The 18235-nt window shown below is 41.9% G+C and overlaps 1 protein-coding gene across 8 annotated transcripts; it reads left to right on the top strand.

The window, feature by feature from the left end:
* The first annotated feature begins 28 nt into the window (after positions 1–28).
* Positions 29–17624, top strand: CDV3 (CDV3 homolog). 8 transcript variants are annotated; one of them, XM_073900124.1, is made up of 6 exons: positions 29–90; positions 830–906; positions 9955–10100; positions 13718–13877; positions 15260–15309; positions 15711–17624. In XM_073900124.1, the coding sequence occupies exons 2-6, from the start codon at positions 896–898 to the stop codon at positions 15725–15727; spliced, it is 384 nt and encodes a 127-aa protein (XP_073756225.1). In that variant the 5' UTR covers positions 29–90; positions 830–895; the 3' UTR covers positions 15728–17624. The 8 variants fall into 8 exon arrangements, with proteins under 8 accessions (XP_073756225.1, XP_073756231.1, XP_073756222.1 ...); XM_073900130.1 differs by having other exon boundaries at positions 15438–17624; XM_073900121.1 differs by having other exon boundaries at positions 13724–13877; positions 15260–17624.
* The last annotated feature ends 611 nt before the right edge of the window (positions 17625–18235 follow it).

Raw genomic sequence — 18235 nt, 5'->3', positions numbered from 1 at the left:
GGGGTGGGCGCGGGGGCCCGGCCGGGCGACGGCGGGACCGCGGGCGCGGGGGCCTCCGGCCCCGGGGCCGCCACCAAGGCCGTGACTAAGGTGAGGGGCCGGGGAGGCCGGGATTCGGGGCCCGGCCGCGCGCTTGCGCCCATGTGCCCGCCCCCGCCGGCCGCCCGCCCGGGGAAGCGTCCGGGAGGGGCCGGCCAGGGGGCGGACGGGCGCGGAGGTTGGCCATGTGACGGGGGCTTCCCACGCCGGGCCGGCGCGCCTCTCCCCGCGGGACCCCCCAGCCCGCTTCCGCCCCGCCCCTCCGCCTCGTGTCGCCGGCAGGGACCGAGACCCAGTCGACGGGATCCTGGAGGGGAAATGGGTCTGGGTGCGAAGTAGCCGGCCCAGAGCTGCACTTACCGAGTGACGTATTCTCTGAGTAATTTGGTGTTCTGACTTCAGCCCGGCAGTCTGAGCAGAATTTTCTAACAGTCGCTTTTGTGGTAGCTTTAATTGGCATGGCTTGGCCTCTAAGCCCGTAACAGAGTAAGTCTCATGACAACATTGTGGTAGACATTTAGTTGTGGGCTTACTATTGACTTTTTCATTCGACTTTTCCTGGTAGCTTTTAAAGTAATAGCTCTCTGGAAGGAACCCGGTGGAAGTAAGAGGGTTGGACTGCTGGGCACGTTTGTCCTCCAGCCTAGTCGGCCTCGGGATCAGACAGGGCCTTTGGCCAGAAAACGAGTCTATATTTTAGGTTCCAGACACTTGATCCCCTTTTCATAGTCTGATATTTGCCTTAGTTGTGTTTTACCAAATTGCTTTAATTGATCAAACTGTTCTACAGGATGAAGATGAGTGGAAAGAATTTGAGCAAAAAGAGGTTGATTACAGCGGCCTCAGAGTTCAGGCGATGCAAATAAGGTATGGTCTGGTTACAAATGTGTTTAGATAAGCCTTAGGATAGGTATTGTATGTTTGGTTTTTCTCTAGCCCCAAAGCCGCATCACAGTGGCCTCATGCTTTAGATATGCGTAGTAGGGCTGTAATGAGTTGTGTCTTCCTTCTGTGATGGCAGTCCTTCTATATACTGATCAAATTAGCTGCCAGCTCCAAAATCCTCTGAGAACTTGCCTACTTACTTGAGACAGCTAAAATGAAATGGGTTTTGTGGCTTCAAAACTTTCACTTTTAACATTGTTGCATTGAACTTAGGGTTTTTGTTCATTTGTTTCAAAAAAATAACGTGGTTTTCAGATCTCTCCAATAAGTTAATATGTATTTTTGTAATTGAAGTATACCTAACAGATGTACAGATTTTATTATATGTTCACACAATGAGATCAATCTGTGTAATCAACAGCAAGGTCAAGAAACTGAACGTTACTCCTGCAGAGGAAACCTAAGCCCTTTTAGTCACTGCCTTTACTCCCAAGAATAACCAGTATCCTAACACTGAAGATTTATTCTCCGAAGAATTTTATAGGGATGGCATCAGGTAGTCCAAGCATGTTATTTTTAAAGCTCAAGAAAACAGGGGCGCCTAGGTGGCTCAGATGGTTAAAAGTCTGCCTTCGGTTTAGGTCATGGTCTCTGGGTCCTGGGATGGAGCCACACGTTGGGCTCCCTGCTCTGCTGGAAGTCTGCTTCTCTCTCTCCCCCTGCTTGTGCTCTCTCTCTCTCTCTCTCTCTCTCTCTCTAATGAATAAAATAAAATCTTAAAAAAAGTTCAAGAAAACAGTAATTTTTTAAAAATTGGGTTGGTTGGTTTAGGGGATTTGAAATTAACATAAGTCCAATCTGTGATAGTTGGTTTTATTTTTTTTATTTTTAAAGATTTTTATTCATGAGAGAGAGAGAGGCAGAGGGAGAAGCAGGCTCCCAAGGAGCAGGGAGCCCGATGCGGGACTCGATTCCAGGACTCTGGGATCATGACCTGAGCCGAAGGCAGACGCTTAACCATCTGAGCCACCCAGGCGCCCTGTGATAGTTGGTTTTAGATTCATATGAATAGATGTCTTATTTTAATGGGCTCATAAAGTAGAAAAAACAGGTGAATATATGGTTCCACCGTTTTTAAGGTTAAAAACTCTTTTATTCCCAGTTTAAAGAAATAAAAGATCTAATGAACTGCCTCCAGTTCGAAGTTTGCAATTTGTATATACCAGTGACCATGTGGCACACTGGTGGAAGTTATTTTCCTTAACAGAATACTGTCTTTTGACAGTGGTAATATTTATGGCCTTAAGTAAGTTACTCAAAAAACCAGGGCTAGTATTTTTGACAATTGTTGAATACCTCCCGGAGCAGCAGGCATTCTGTCCTAGGTTCTTTGACCTCGTTTCGTGAGCTTAACCAGAGTGAAACCTGACTGATCATGGGAGACTTTTTAGGAAATGGGGCTTCTCCGCTCTTGAGGTTCTTTTGTAGTAATGTTAAGTAGAAGTGATTTAACTAAATTTTTTTCTCCAACAACTTCTTGAGTTTGTTAGATGTTTCTGGAGAGGTGTAGTGTAGAAAATAACCCTGTGTTCTCCTTGGGCTTGACCTGTGAAAATGAAGGAGGGCACAGGAAGTTCTTATCCATCCATCTGGGGTTGTGGCACTGCCTATGTGTGTGGTTCCTCTTTGGCTGTAGAATAAGGCTCTTGGTCAGCCTTTCCTGACCACAGATTCTTAACTGCAGATTCTGAAGATCTGAGTGACAGGAAGAATAGTGTTTGGTCATGTTGAACTTACTGAGCAAGAGGAGCACTTTCTGAGGGGAAAGATTTCAGATTCACTGAATGCTAGAAATTGATTTTATTACATTATGGAGGATATTTAAACTGCCTATTTTTCTGTCATTGATTGTATATCCCATATCCATATTCAAGGTTATTTTTTCTTTCTCTATGGCTACTCCAGAGATAATGAAACATTTCTTAAATCATTTATATCTTTCACCTTTGCCAGGGGCGTAGGTAAATCTCAGCTAGTATGAGTGTTTAAGTTCTGCTTGACCTGAAACTGGACCAGCTTTTATGTTGTGTTTTTCATTATTCTTAGCATGTAGTCTTACTCCTGAATGGTCTGCGACAGATCTTCCTCTAACCTGCTAACATTGAAAAACATACCTTCAGGAAGCTGCTTTTGTGGATCCTCAATCACGGTGGAGTCTAGAGTCTATTTCCGTTGCCTTCACAACTCATTCAATAAAGAGGAATCTAACAGCCTTCAGGAAAGATTTGAGTGTGAGAAGTCATCTGAGGTTTAATAATAGTGACTAAAATTTTCACACTATATAGTGAATATCCTTGTAAACTTTGTATTAAAATGTTCTTGACAGTGAAACTCGGTAAGGTTAGGATCCCCAAGGAAAGACACTTTGTTTGGTTCATAGGAGTGGAAGTAGGTTACTCACATAAATGGGATGGAGTTGATAATGTCACGAAAACATGGACTTTGGGGAAAGACAAACCTGGGTTTTAGCCTGCTGCTTATGTGTGACCTTGGGCAAGTCACTTTACTTTTGATTGTTCTGATAGGCAGAATTGAGACAACTCCTAGGATTGTGGTGAGGATTTTTGAACAGGGTATTTGTAAAATACCCAGTCATTAATATTAATCATCTTCTGTATTCATTGGGTAAATTAGAATAACTTAGTCTTGGCAATTTCTGTTACTTAACCATGAGGCACCTGATTTATAATACCAAGATTTGAGGACAAGGGGTAGTGGAGGTATACCACCTACTACTATCATGACTAATGTTAGACTCTGGTGAGTCTAACTCACTGTGACCTAATAGGAGAAAATGACATGTTCAGGTTGGCATTAGTATGACCATACAAACAAATCCCTCTCAGGGTGTTAAGCGTTGCTTACAGACCTTGAATTGCTGTCTTCTATAGCTTGGTCTTAATCTTAGGCAGAAGCCCTTAGGAAGGGGCAGAGAAATGAGTTAGCTTTTCTTTGAGAAGTTGGGGCGGGTGATTCTTTATGCCTTTAGGCTGTTAACCTTTTTCTGCCTATGAGAGGCAACCTTGCTATCTCAGTATGAGACAAGGGAATATGAAAACTTTGGGAAGTTGACTTAAAATATCTTGAAATTTTCAGCCTTATAATCTTGTTTTTTCATCCAGCTTTTTGCTTTGAAAAATTAGAAACCTCAGAAAAGTTGCAAGAACAATAAGTACCCATATACTCTTTCCTTATATCTTCTGATCATTTTTGTCACATTTGCTTTATCTTTAGTCAGCTGCAAATACTGCATATAGCCTTAAAGTTCTTGACACTAGACCTTATAATAGGTTAAAATGCTGGACCTTTATTGAAGATAAGTGCATTTGAAAGGAAATTTTTCAGTAGCAGCAAACATACTGTATTAATGTTCTGTTACATTTACCAACTAGCTCAAGATTTCAGTATCAAGAGTATTATCAGGGCTTGTGTCAGATTTTGTGTCTAAATTAATAGATGTATTCAAGGTCGTCACTACGTATAGACAAGTTCTTTAGAGGGGTGCCACTGGGATGGTGATAAGGGGCCTAACACTGGAGCTTAGATTGTTGCTTGAGCAGTCTAAATGGGACCTGTAGGCCTCTCTGATCTTTAAAATGGATTTTTGAGGGAAAGAAAGATTTCATTTAATATTTGGAGGTTACTAGATGTTGAGCATTTGTCATGTTTCAAGAATGAATGGACTTCTTGGAGGAGCGCCTGGCTGGTTCAGTAGGTGGAGCATGTGACTCAATCTCAGGGTTGTGCGTTCAAGCCCCACATTTTGGAGCCCAGTGGTTTTTTTAGGAAGCTTCTTAAGAAATCTAGAACTTTAGGGGCACCTGGGTGGCTCAGTTGGCTAAATGTCTCCCTTGAAATCAGGTCATGATCCCCAGCAGAGAACCTGCTGCTCCCCCTGCTTCTGCTCTCTCTGTCAAATAAATGTAATACATTTCTTTAAAAAAGAAAGAAATCTAGACCTTTAAACCCATTAGGGCTGGTTAAGTTGTTCCTTGAAGAAATCACTCCAGCATCCAAGCTGGATTCATTGTAGCAAATACTGTGTGACTACAGTGTGCCAGCCATCAGGGTTGTAGAAATAACTCCTCTACTAAACACCAGTAGATCATTTCAGTGATGGGCAGGATGCTGTGGAACACAGGAGACAGACACTTGGTCTCCCGGGAAGGGGTTGAGAAAGAGTCCTTGGAGGAACGCGATGCCATTTTGAGCTGCCAGCATAGCTCATCAGGCCGTGTCTATCCATTTTATTGTTGTAACAGTGGTTGGATAACAGGGTCAAACAATGGAGATGCCTAGCATTCTAGCAGAAACACATTTAAGTCTGGATTTTGTGTTAGCTGCTAAAACCCTCTAGTGTTGGGGAACAAGGGTTAGGATGTATATATAAACTCTCATGTAATGTCCTATGAGATAAAGAGGTAAGGGTGTTCGTTTTTATTAATAAACTGCTGCAGGATGTGTAATCCCGATCAGCCTTACTGAAAGTGAATTTCTCAAAATAGAGAAAATTTCTGTGTCATATGTTAGAGCTCTAAAGAGGATAAAATGAAGAGGCAACATGAAAGAGTATGAGCTGTGGAGACCCAGGGATTGGCTTGCTACTTCGTAGCCCTGGGGAAGGGGCTTAAATGTCTGTCAGTTTCCTCCTGTGTACAGTGGGTCTCCTGCCTGCCTTGGTGTTACCATGAGGTTTAGCTTTGTGAAGTGGTAGGAAGGGCCTGGCCTTCTAGATACTCAGTAAATATTCCCTTTTCTTAGCTTCATTCCCCTTATACCACCAGCAGTGCCTTACAGACTTGCATATTTAAGATTGTATACTTTAAATCGTGATAATGTATTTACAAGTAGCAGTGTAGTTTTTACTTATTTTTTTTTAAAGATTTTATTTATCTGTTAGAGCGTGGGTGAGAGAGTAAGCAAGGGTACAAGCAGGGGGAGCTGCAGGCAGAGGGAGAAGCAGGCTCCCCACTGAGCAAGGAGCCTGATGCAAGGAGCCTGATGTGGGACTTGATCCCAGGGCACTGGGATCATGACCTGAGCCGAAGGCAGACGCTTAACCGACTGAGCCACCCAGGCGCCCCAGCAGTGTAGTTTTTTGAAATGTGAAATTTAGCTGATGATAAGCTATATATTCTGTTTGGGTCAAATACCAAATTTTAGCCTAATCATCTCCTGTGGAAATGACTCTTTGCAACATGTGTCTTATGGCATTTAGAGATTTGACATTTTCTAGAGTGTGTAAATAAAAAGTAATCTGGATGTTTAAATCATTTCTACCCTGCCCTTAGTCCAATGGCCTCTTGGCATCTCTGGGCCTTTGTTCCCACTGTTGGATGAAGGGTCTTGACTAGACAGTTTTCAATGTTTAGTTTAACTAAAACTTCAGAATCTTAAGAAACCAAAATATTAAGTTGTCTTGTTTCTATTATTACAGATACATAATCCCTTTAATTAAATCACTGATTTCTTTGTAATAGTTTGTAATTTAAAGGGATTTTTAGATTTTGTGATTTATTCATTCTTCACTTGTCTCTGAGGGTGAAGAGTAATAAATGTTACAGTAAAGGAACCTTCTTTTACATGGGACCATCAGTATTCTGTTAGACCAAATTGGGGCTTTTCTTTAATATTTTATTGTGAATTAGAAAAACTGTATTTTTTAAGGACATTTAAAAGGTGTAACAGCATTGGGGCACCTGGGTGGCCCAGTCGTTAAGCGTCTACCTTCGGCTCTGGTCATGATTCCAGGGTCCTGGGATCGAGCCCCGCATTGGGCTCCCTGCTACTCGGGAAGCCTGCTTCTCCCTCTCCCACTTCCCCTGCTTGTGTTCCCTCTCTCGGTGTGTCTCTCTCTGTCTAATAAATAAAATCTTTAAAAAAAAAAAAGGTATAACAGCATTAAAAATGTATGAGAATGATCCATAATCCCTTCTGCTTAGAGGTAATCATAATCAGTGTTAAAAATTTTTTGGTTTTCAGTTGATTGCTTACTACAAGCTGATAATTCCAGAGTTTAGGTATACTAATCACCACATGCCACAGTAATTTGAAGAAAAATCTATTTTAGAGTCTAGTATACATATTTGAACAACAGTGATTCAGCACATTTTGCTGAGTTAACTGTTTCACAATGATAGACCAACTGAAAGCTAGCATACCTTGGTGGGTATATATATATATATATATATATATATATATATGAGTATAAAAGTCCCATGAAGGTTCTTAAAATCTTTGTTGGGGTCTTATGTCCCTGTCTGCATGGGTTTGGGTTACTGGGACATTACTAACAAATCTTACATAACTAGGTAAATAACACCCATGTTTTTACTCATGAACCAAGCAAATTGCATGAAAGTATAATTACATTGGCATCGGTTCTCAGAAGTGGGTGACAAAATTCTTTGGAACAGTTATAATGTTTGGATACCACTGTTAGACTGCTGGATAAATTAGGACCTTCATATCCTTACCTGGTCATTCCACGTATAAACTTTAGAAAACAGAGTCAGTGTTTGGTATCTATTTTTAAAAAATCTGTTTAAAAGAACATGTTCATGTTGTGGGTTTTTGGGATTTTGAGTTTTGTTCTCTTTTATTTTTCTCCTAATATAAAGGTAGCACCTATTTGAAAACTCAGATGGATATTAAAAAGCATGTAATAGTGCGGCACCTGGGTGGTGCAGTTAGTTAAGCATCTGACTCTTGGTTTCAGCTCACATTGTGAGATTGAACCCCTCGGACTCCACACTCAGCATGGAATCTGCTTAATTACGATTCTCTCTCCCTCTGCTGCCCCCTCCCGCCCAAAAAAACCCATATAATAACATTTAACAGCCACTTACTATGTGCCAGGCACTTTTCTTGGTGCTTTGTGTCTTTTAACTCATTTAATTTTCAAAATGGAGCTGTTACCCCATTTTACATAGGAGGAAACTGAGGCATACAAAAGTTAAGTGTCACACGCAAAGTCTCCTGGCTATCAGTGGCAAAACCCAAATGATTTGAACCAGGAAGTCTGGTTTTAGAATCTGCTCGTAACTGTTTGCTGCATGAAGAAAATAAAATCAGGCATTCTAGCACCCAGCTACTTTTTAAAACCTTTTTTAAAAATCAAAATGTCCTTCTACTTAATATTAGGTGTATAGATTTTGTTTTAGTAAGCCATTGGCTTAACTGACATAAATATTACTTCCATGTCAGCATGGGCCTGACATTTTAAATGGCTGTACAGGATTCTATTATGTGTTAATAAAAAAGGAAAACCAAAGAGTGGCTCGGCCATATTCTCATTCTTTTTTCCTCTTGAATTATAGTCTTAAGTAAAATCATGCTACAAATGCAGACTGAGGAGGAGCTCATTCCTCTCTCCCCTCCCTGATTGCCTCTAAATTCTGGAATCACCTCTGTTGGTGGGCACTGTCTTTGAAATTTTTCTATAAGTATCTTTAAAGGAGACCATTAGTTATTGAAGAAATTTGTCTTATAGCTGGCACTTTCCTTGTTCTAATAGAAATGGAAGGAAAGCACCCTGAGATGTCCTTTTGCAGAAGCCAAGAGAGGCCATGATGTTTCCAGGGCCATACACGGTAGGGTGGGAGTCATCTGTACGTTGTTAAGGTCATGATCACTGATCAGGCATCAAAGGGAGAAAATGTCTAAAAAGAGTGAAAGGCCAAGGACAGCTTTAGGCAATAGCCTTATTTTTTCAGTAGGAGAGAAAAGCATGGTCAGAATGGTAAAGGAGGTTGATAGCCTGAAGTTCTAGGAAAAACCATCACGGTCATGGAATATAATTCATGGAAAGGTTGGTAGTCTGTGCCAGAGGCAGCAGCAGCAAGGGCGAATCACGGCAGAAAAAGGAGTTAGATTTGACAGGTAATTCCCTGATTCCTGACTCAAGCCAATTCAAGAATAAAGAAATAAGAAATTGGCATAAACACTACAGCCAGTCTTAGGATACCATTGAGGGTATCTTTCACATTTATAATTAACTAATAAAGCCAAAGACTGAGTTTTTGTATTCTCTTTTTTAAATGGGTGACATATCTGGTGATAGGGACCAGTTCCATATATTCCCTGTGTCAAACAGTAGAGACTGGCACTAATAGTCTGTAGCACTGATGTTAACACTGAACACAGGCTTGTTTCTTCTATTGGAATGTGAGTTCTCATTTTGTAATATGTACTAAAGGATTAGCAAATGAAATTATACAACTTTCAAAAACGTTTGATCACTGAAAATACGCTTACCATGAGTGCCTATTTGGCCACTGTGGTCCTAGAAAATCCAGGGATTACACTCTTAATCCCTCTCAGGTCCCCTTTTCTCAGGTTAGCCTGGCCTCTCTTCCTCCCTCAGTTGCATGAGGTTCTTAGCTGGGGTCCTGCTCTTCCTTGGGGCTGCTCAATGTAATCACATAGATTGTCATAAGCCTGGCAGGTCAGTATGGTAAATATTTCTAAATGTTCTTGAGTATGTGAGGTTTGCAAAAAGGAAAGCAGAGACTTATCAGACCAGGTGGTTTTCTAAACCTTTTGTAGCAATGAAATCCTTTCATAGGATGTCAGGTGGAAGTCCTGGTGTATAACAGATAACATCCCCTATTTCTGTCTTTTTTTTTTTTTTTTAAAGATTTTATTTGTTTTTCAACAGAGAGCAAGAAAGGGAACACAAGCAGGGGGAGTGGGAGAGGGAGAAGCAGGCTTCCCGCGGAGCAGGGAGCCCGATATGGGGCTCGATCCCAGGACCCTGGGATCATGACCTGAGCCGAAGGCAGACGCCTAACAACTGAACCACCCAGGCGCCCATTTCTGTCTCTCAAACAAGAGGGGCATTGAGGCTCTGAGGAGGTTAGGTGACTTCTCTTAGGGTCACACAGATCAGCATTGATACAACTTAGGATTTCGACTGATGATTTTCCTGGTGGTTCTGTAACTGAATTCACTTGTTTGCTTTTCCAATAGTGAAAAGGAAGAAGATGATAACGAGAAAAGAGAAGATCCAGGTGATAACTGGGAAGAAGGTGGAGGAGGTGGTAGTGGTGTAGAAAAGTCTTCAGGTCCCTGGAATAAAACAGCTTCAGTACCAGCACCTCCTGCTGCAGTAATTGGTAACCTTAATATTTCATTTTCATAAAGCTGTCTATGTATAATTTTATATACTGTTGGCATTCAACTAAATGAATGCTTGTGGTAGAATGAGTGGGGTTTCTTTCTGTTCTTGGGAGAGACGTTTGTTTAAAGACTTTCATATCCTAAGTAATTTGGAACTTATGATATGTGCTTTTTGGTAGGCTGCTTAACTTTATATGTAAACTAACTTGCCAAACTTAAATGTTTAAGTAATTTGTTTCAATTTTTGACAGTTGGCGAAGGGAAATTGTGCCTGTGTTTCCACCTGTGTTTGTGTTTTTTCCCCCATTCCCCATTTTACTCTGTCTTGAAGCATGAATTCTCAGGAGGGCATATTTTATCACTCCTAAGAGTTGATAAGACGTGGTTCTTCGTGGGGGGTGAAGAAATAGCAGATCTTCTAGTGGGCTGTTGCCCACCAGAGGGGCGAAGTGTGTGAGCAGGTGCACAGTATATATATATGGTATTAACATTCCCTGGTGTGTGGGGGCATGGTAGTTAGGAAATAGCTGTCTAAAATGGCCCCTTAGAATGGAAGTGTTGAGAAAAGTTTGAGAAACATTGCGTTAATATATAACGCAATGTTATATATTATATATGTTATATATATATATACCCATTTTTTTAATGCAGAATAATATAGAGTAACAAATCACTCCAAATCTTACTGCCCAGAGAATAAAGATAACTAGTGTGTGTCAACATTCTTGCATCCTTTCTAGCCCTTTGCTATGTGTATGTATATGTTTTTCTGTTTAACTTTTTTTACTGCATCTGTCACTGATCCTGATGACCTACACATTGCTAACCTCAGTGTCCCAAGTCTTGGTCCTCACCCGATTTGCCCATCAGCAGCGCTTGCCGTAGTTGATCACCCCAGGACACCACAGTCTCCTGCTCCCTCCGTGGTTCGTTCTCAGTCTCCCTGGCTGGGATTTTTTTCTCTCCTGCCTCTGAGAGAGAACCTACCCCAGTGCTCAGCCCCTGCTGCTCCCCGCACCCTTCTTCACCAGGCTCCACATGCCAGCAACTCTGAAATTCACATCAGCTCAGATCTCTTCTGACCTCCAGACACATAGCTCTTAGCTGCCTAGCCGGCATCTCATTATCCACGTACCCCCAACGCACAGTAGATCCCTTAAACAACATGAGGGTGGGGCCCCGAACCCCAGTGCAGTCAAATCCACATTTCACTTGACTACTGCAAAACTTCACTACTGAGCGCCTACTGTGATTAGAAGCCTTACCTGTAACATAAACATACCAATTGACACATATTTTGTACATTTATGCTACTATATTCTTAGAATAAGCTAGAGGAAAAATACTAAAATCATCAAGAAAAAATAGGTTACAGTTTTATACTGTATTTATCAAAAACATCCATGTGTAAGTGAAGCCATGCAGTTCAAACCTATGTTGGGTCAACACAACAGCCTTTGTAATCTCATTGCGATTCTTTCGCTCACTTAGGCCACAAATCTTGGAGTTCTCCTTTGATAACTTTTTCTTGCTCCAAACCTAAATCTGATTTGTCAGTAAATTTGTTTTTTCTTTATTTTCAAAATCACACTCTTTATGTGACTAGTTCTCTCCAGTTCCACTGCTACCAGTGGTTTGAACTGTCCATTTTTATATGGATTAGTGAGGTCACCTCTTCACTGGTCTGCCTGTGGCTGTACGTACGCTGTTCCCGAACCTCCAGTGGTGCCCCCTCTGCTTGGAGTAGAAGCTGCAGCTCTCAGTGACCTGCAAGGCCTTGGATGCCTGCCTTGTGATCCCTTCTTCGGACTTGGTGTTTCTTTTAATCTGGTCCTCGCTTACCCTGCCCCTTGAGGACACTAGGCACACTGCTGCCACGGGCCCTTTGTGCCTGTGTTCTCAGCCTGAATCCGCTTTCCTTTATATTAGGAGTCTCTAAGTAAGCTTTTTCTGCAAAGGGCCAGATAATTAATTTAGGTTTTGAGGGCCGCGCGGAAGATGGTTTTAACTACCCAGCCCTGCCGTGACGGCACAGAAGCAGCCATAGACGACACAAACACACACCGAGTGAGTGTAGCTGCATTCCAGTAAAATATAACATCCGGAAGCGGACCAGATTTGGCTTGTTTACCAACTCGAGATGTGTTTGCCTCCTTACGGCTTTCAGGCCTTGTTTGGTTTTCACCTCAGCGCTGAGACCCCTACCCATCGTGTGTGCTCCCTTGATGAACTCTTCCCCTGATTTCATCTTTGGTACAGCACCAACCTTTACATGTGTGTGTCTCTTCCCTCCAGCCTAACACTGCCCCGTGGTACTTTCTCCAGTGATGGAATCGCCTCTGTCCACTGTAGTAGCCGCTTGCCACAGGTGGCTATTGAGTACTTAAAGTGTGACTAATGTAACTAAGGAACTGAATTCTTGAGTTTATTTCATTTCAGATGGCTGCATGTGGCTAGCAGCCTGAATATCCAGTTCTAAATTTTTTTTTTAAAGATTTTATTTAATTGACAGCGTGAGGGGGAGAACACAAGTAGGGAGAGTGGGAGAAGGAGAAGCAGGCTTCTGGCTGAGCAGGGAGCCCGATGGTGGGGCTCCATACCAGGACTCCAGGATCATGACCTGAGCCAAAGGCAGTCGCTTAACCAACTGAGCCACCCAGGTGCCCCAGAATATCCAGTTCTTGAAGGCATGTCCTTAACATTTGTATCCCACTGTGTAGTTTAGAACAGCACCTGACACATAGCGGGTACTCAGTCACTAATGAATGCGTGTGATATTATAGCTTTCCCACACTTAATTAAAAGCTGTATGAGACAATAAGCCTTTATAATAGTATTCAAATGGCTGCATTATATTGCAGCTAATAAATGATGGTGTAGGCGTTTATTTGAAATGAAGTTTTTGATAAATGGAAAACACTTAAAATACTGAATGCATATTGAGAATGGGGAGAAAAAAATGATATGTAGCGAAAAGCTAGAAGGTTCTGTCCGGAAAATGTTAGCCATCCTGGAAGACATGGGGCTGCTCGGCAGCTTAAGTTTTTTTTTTCCCTGCTCTACCTGTGTTTATAAAATATGACAAAGAGCCTTATCCATTGATGTAGAAGAGAAGGAAATTATTAAAGATATGTAGTAGTTTATTTTTATTCGTCTTTTAGAATTAAATATATACACAAGCATTTTTGTAAATAAATTCTTTACACGTAGCATGTTATGTAACCCACCAACCAGGTAAAGAAGTGATTATCCACATTTACCTATATGTCAACTGAGGGCTGAGGTAGTGCTGTTCTGAAAGACAGTCCCTGATGGACTGTCTCCCAGGTCCAGCAGATTCTTCTCCCACTTACAGTAAGGTGACTTCCAGAAAGAACTCATGTACAGAGGTAATCGAAGTTGTACATGATAGAGAAGTTAGAAGACTACTCCAGAAAGATAAGAATATCTTCACTTTCAGACATTTTCTCGGATAACTTTCCTTCTATTGTCCAGAGACTTGTGTAGGTATTGGGTTTTTTTCCTGTAGTTGTCAAGTGATCGGGAATGCGGGACTAGCTTACTAAAATGCCAGGCATTTGAGTAGTTTCTCTAAACTGTTACAAAATGTTAGTTACAGAGACCCCAGAACCAGCAATGACTAGCGGTGTGTATAGGCCTCCTGGAGCCAGGTTAACCACAACAAGGAAAACACCACAAGGACCACCAGAAATCTACAGTGATACACAGTTCCCATCCCTGCAGTCCACTGCCAAGCATGTAGAAAGCCGGAAGTAAGTACTCTCAATTCTTGCCTTTTGTCTGGGAGCCCTGTCCCTTGGCCAGCAAGTGGGATGTGGGAGATAGGAAAACCCACCTGGGGTGGAGGGGAGGGGGTCTCTTTGGTAAAGCCCAGGTGGCAGCTGACAGGCAGCTGAAAATTAGGTGGGACTTATGTGCCTGGGGGTGGGAAGCGGGGAAAGAGCACCAAAGACAGACATTGTCTACAAGAGTTGCTTTATTCCTGGTGGGTGGTGTTCTGTAGCTATGACATCTGTCTAGTTATGTTAAGTACATGTTCCTTATAGCATGGAAACTAGAAATGTAAGAGCAGTATTTCATTGTATTCCCTGTTGATGTGAATAGATGAAAGATGTTGGCAGTTATAAATCTAATATTAAAATCTTATTTCAGCAGGTACTTAAAATGAATGCTACCTGGAATTAAATGACCACATATGGCACTTCCACATCCTTTGTAGGGACATGAAATTTTTTTTTTAAGTAAAATGGGAAGAAATGTAAAGGGCATCAGATGGAAATACTGTTTGGGGGGGGTGGCTTTTAGAGTAAATTCCAGCCTTTTTGCCTCTTTGGGAGCCCAGCTTAAGCTTCCATTGGACTCGCTTCTCTGCTCTGTCCTACAGAATAAGGGGGCAGTGATCCCCCACACTCACCTTGCTTTATCTGATCCCCTCTCATAAAGTAGACATAGACGTGAGGAGAAATCACTGAATAATGAGTAGAACCTGACTTGAATAAGAAAATTGTTGCCCTTATGCATAAAGAGATGTGTTGTTTATTATCTGCTAAAAATAAAAGTGACTCTTAGAAGGAATCAGTGTGTCATCAGATAGCCTTTTGACTTTGCAGTTGTCTTCAAGTTGGTCCCAAAATAGGTTTGCAGTGAATAGTATTCAAATAGATTTGCTGCCACAGAAAATGGGACCATAGAGCTTCAGTATTTGTGTTTTCTGATCCTTGGAAGCCTGGAAAGTGATCTGATGATGATTTTATGGGCAGGTTTCCCCTGCTGTCGAAAGTCGAGCATTCCTATGAAACCCTTCCTAAGCCAGAAAGGCATAAAGCAAAGACGGTCCCCCGCTTTCTGAAAGGTTGCGTTACGCCACTTCACTTTTACAGGAAGACCTATTTTCTTGTGCTAACTGAAAGAAATCTGAAGAGGATTTTCACCGTTATGAAAAAAGCTGTTGCCACACTAACTTTTGTAAAAGCAAGTGGTGTACTCAAACTTTGGGAAAGCAGGATACCTGTACCGGTTTCCCCTCCTGTTACTCCCTCAGGATACTTCTAAGGGGTGGCTTTTTTTGGGGGGGGGGAGGATCAACAACTTAGTGAAGAAGAAATATTTACTGATTACATTTCTTTTCCCTTAGGGATAAAGAAATGGAGAAGAGCTTTGAAGTAGTAAGACACAAAACTAGAGGTAGGGATGAGGTTTCAAAAAACCAGGCCCTTAAACTTCAGCTAGACAACCAGTATGCTGTGCTTGAAAATCAGAAAAGCAGCCACACACAGTACAATTAAGGAATGGTCTTTGCTAACCCTTCTAAGGTAACTAGACCGCAGCTAACCACCAGGAACAGCCATTCATCATCTGACCTCTGCTGGACCCACAGCCGATGCAGACCACTCGATCTAAGTGACCGGCCCTATGGTACTGTGGGGGTACAGGTGTCACGGCTGCTCTTTGTATATATTGGATTTAGGGGAATTCTCATTGTTCTCGAAGTGCGCAAACTAGATTCAGCAGTGTTCTTTATTACTCTGCAAACAGAAAACCAGAAACTGCAGCCAGTGGTCATTTCAAAATCTTTTTATGTTCAGATACTGAGCCTTCGTAAGGGCTGACTACCTCAGGTTTGCTGCACTCGTTGCGGACTTCATGTGGATCACAACTTCTGGACACGGAGGTTACAGCTAGTAAGTGTCGGTGTGAAGCTTGAGACCAGCTCTACTGGATTCCTATCAGAAATCCTGCAGAAAGTCAGCCATCTGGGTTCTGATCTGCTGTAAAAGATGAAGATTTAAGTGACCTTAATTAACCTGTCCTGTGCCCCACCCTTGGATACTCTGTAGTGGGCCGTGTTAGACTTCCTGGAACGTGCCGCTCTCAAAAGAACTCCTGTGTTCAGATAATCTCTGTAGGGTTGTGATTTTATTATTTAAACTTTGAGTTGTATTCTGAGGTAACCACAAATTAAATTCAGCCAAACTTGGGTCCACCAAGTGGGAAAGGGGGTAGGGGAGGGAGTAATCTTATTTTCTTTTAGTAATTTTTTATTTGGGTAGTGCTTTTTCTGTGTTCCACACATTAAGGCCTTTTTTTTTTTCCTTCTTTTTTGACTTGGAATAAGTTCTTTGACAGAGCATATTGCTTGGTTAAATAAGTGACCTGAAATATGCATTAGAATTGAGATGTCTCATGAATTTGCCAAGCCCTAGAGTGGAACCAAATAGCCTTTGGTGTCAAGGGCAGTGGATGCGGGGGGCTCTACTTCAGGTGCTGCTAAGCTTCCTCTAATCAGGTCTAAACTGTACAGTAAACTGCAGGGGAAAGAGTATGGGCTCTGCTCAGGCCAAGGGATTCACTGACCGGTCCTTCTCAATTCAGAGCAACATGAGCAGAACCTTAGCCTAAAACCCACGTAGGTTTTCACGGATCTTGCATGATCTTTGAGAAGATTTCCAGATCACTTGTGCCCAAATTTTTCAGGTGTTGGACGTTCTATAGATGCAGTGATTGTGCCAGTTTAGCTCTGTTATCAACCTTCTGGTATGTCTTTATGTTCATTTGAAGAGTCAGGGGCGAAGACAGGTGATGTAGCACTTCTGTTTTTAATAATTACAGCTTAAACTATCCAGTAATTTTTGGTCCTTAAAGGGACTTCAGGAAGCTACCCAGGATTACTGAAAAGTCCATCTAATGAGATCTTCTGGTAATGTACTAGTTTTGTGTCTTTGGTTCAATAGATCTATTTCAAAGTGGTATGTGACCACTTGACGCAGAGTCTGGGTTTCTCTCTAATAAATCCCTTTGCCAAGTGCAGGAGTTGCAGACTTGCTACTGGCAAGAGTGAAGCAAGTGAGCGAGTAAAACTATCCTGGTGTGGGGGCATCTCCTACAGGAGTTCAGTCTTGATGAAAGTGTCAGTGCAGGAATCGGCTCCTGGGAGGTCACAGGATCTCCTGACAGGACCTGCCCACCACATCTGGGCCAGGATGTTGGCGTTTTTTGAGGTGGCAGGCAGGGTGCCTGCCTTCTGGTGTATGGGGTGAGCAGCTGAGCCAGCCAAGGAGAGGTTGGATGATTAAGCAAGAAATAAGGGATTCTTGGTTAAACTGAAGACTTCATTTGGGAACCAAAAATCTTAACAAATAATCTCTTGGACCTTGAGCCACATATTTCCCCTGAAAAGTATGCATTTTTTTCCAGCAAAATTGTGTTGGGGGTTATGTTATTGAGGAATGAACTGAGATGGATATGTGGAACTTTTATTTAATGGCATACTATACTAGAAATCTGAAGACCTGCAGGAGATTTAAAATTCCAACTCTTATTATAACTTTTTAAAAGATTGTGAAATTATAAAAATGCACATGAATCAAGTTTTAATATACTGTATGATGGGTGGGTGAGGCTGTCCATTGTACCATTTCTTTCTTTGAATTCTCAGGCATGGTTTGGCAGTGCAAGAACTCTGTAACATTAACAAATTCAATAAAAAGTAAATATATGGATTGTGCAGTTTGATTGTTTTTATTCATTCCCCCCCATAGTTTTTATTCTTAATCCTTCAAGTATCCTGTTTTTTGAAAATGGCTAATTGATGCCACGCCTCTGTCGCTGTAGGAGGATGGTACTCTTCATCTCAGGGGGTACCTTCTGTTGGAAGAATGCAGAGTACTCTGAATGTTAACAAAACAGCTGGAATGAAGGTGGCTGCAAATCTAGGATGAGTATTCTTTACCAAAGTTAAAAGCATTAAAATGTACTTTTTTTCTTTGTTGGTGTATTAAATTTGTCATAAACCATCGTGATGCTGTTTGATGGCTTTTTTTTAAAAAGATTTATTTCTTATAGAGAGTGCGCACACATGTGCACCAGTGACAGGAAGGTTAGAGGGAGAGAATCTCAGACTCCCCACTGAGTGCGGAGCCTAACTCGGGACTTGATCTCATGACCCTGAGATCATGACCAAAGCGGAAACCAAAAAAAAAAAAAAAATCACTTAACCAACTAAGCCACCCAGGGGCACCTCTGTTTGATAACATTTTACCTGCAGCAGAACTTCTTTCAGAATTGGAGTCAGTCCTCTCAAACCCTGCCACTGCTTTATCAAGCTCAGTTT

The sequence above is a fragment of the Callorhinus ursinus genome, unplaced genomic scaffold (genome assembly GCF_003265705.2).
Source record: "Callorhinus ursinus isolate GAN/ISIS: 27379988/994484 unplaced genomic scaffold, GSC_fseal_2.0 scaffold1, whole genome shotgun sequence".
Taxonomy (NCBI): domain Eukaryota; kingdom Metazoa; phylum Chordata; class Mammalia; order Carnivora; family Otariidae; genus Callorhinus; species Callorhinus ursinus.
The sequence above is the reverse complement of the archived record's forward strand: the minus strand, read 5'-3'. Positions and strand labels throughout refer to the sequence as shown.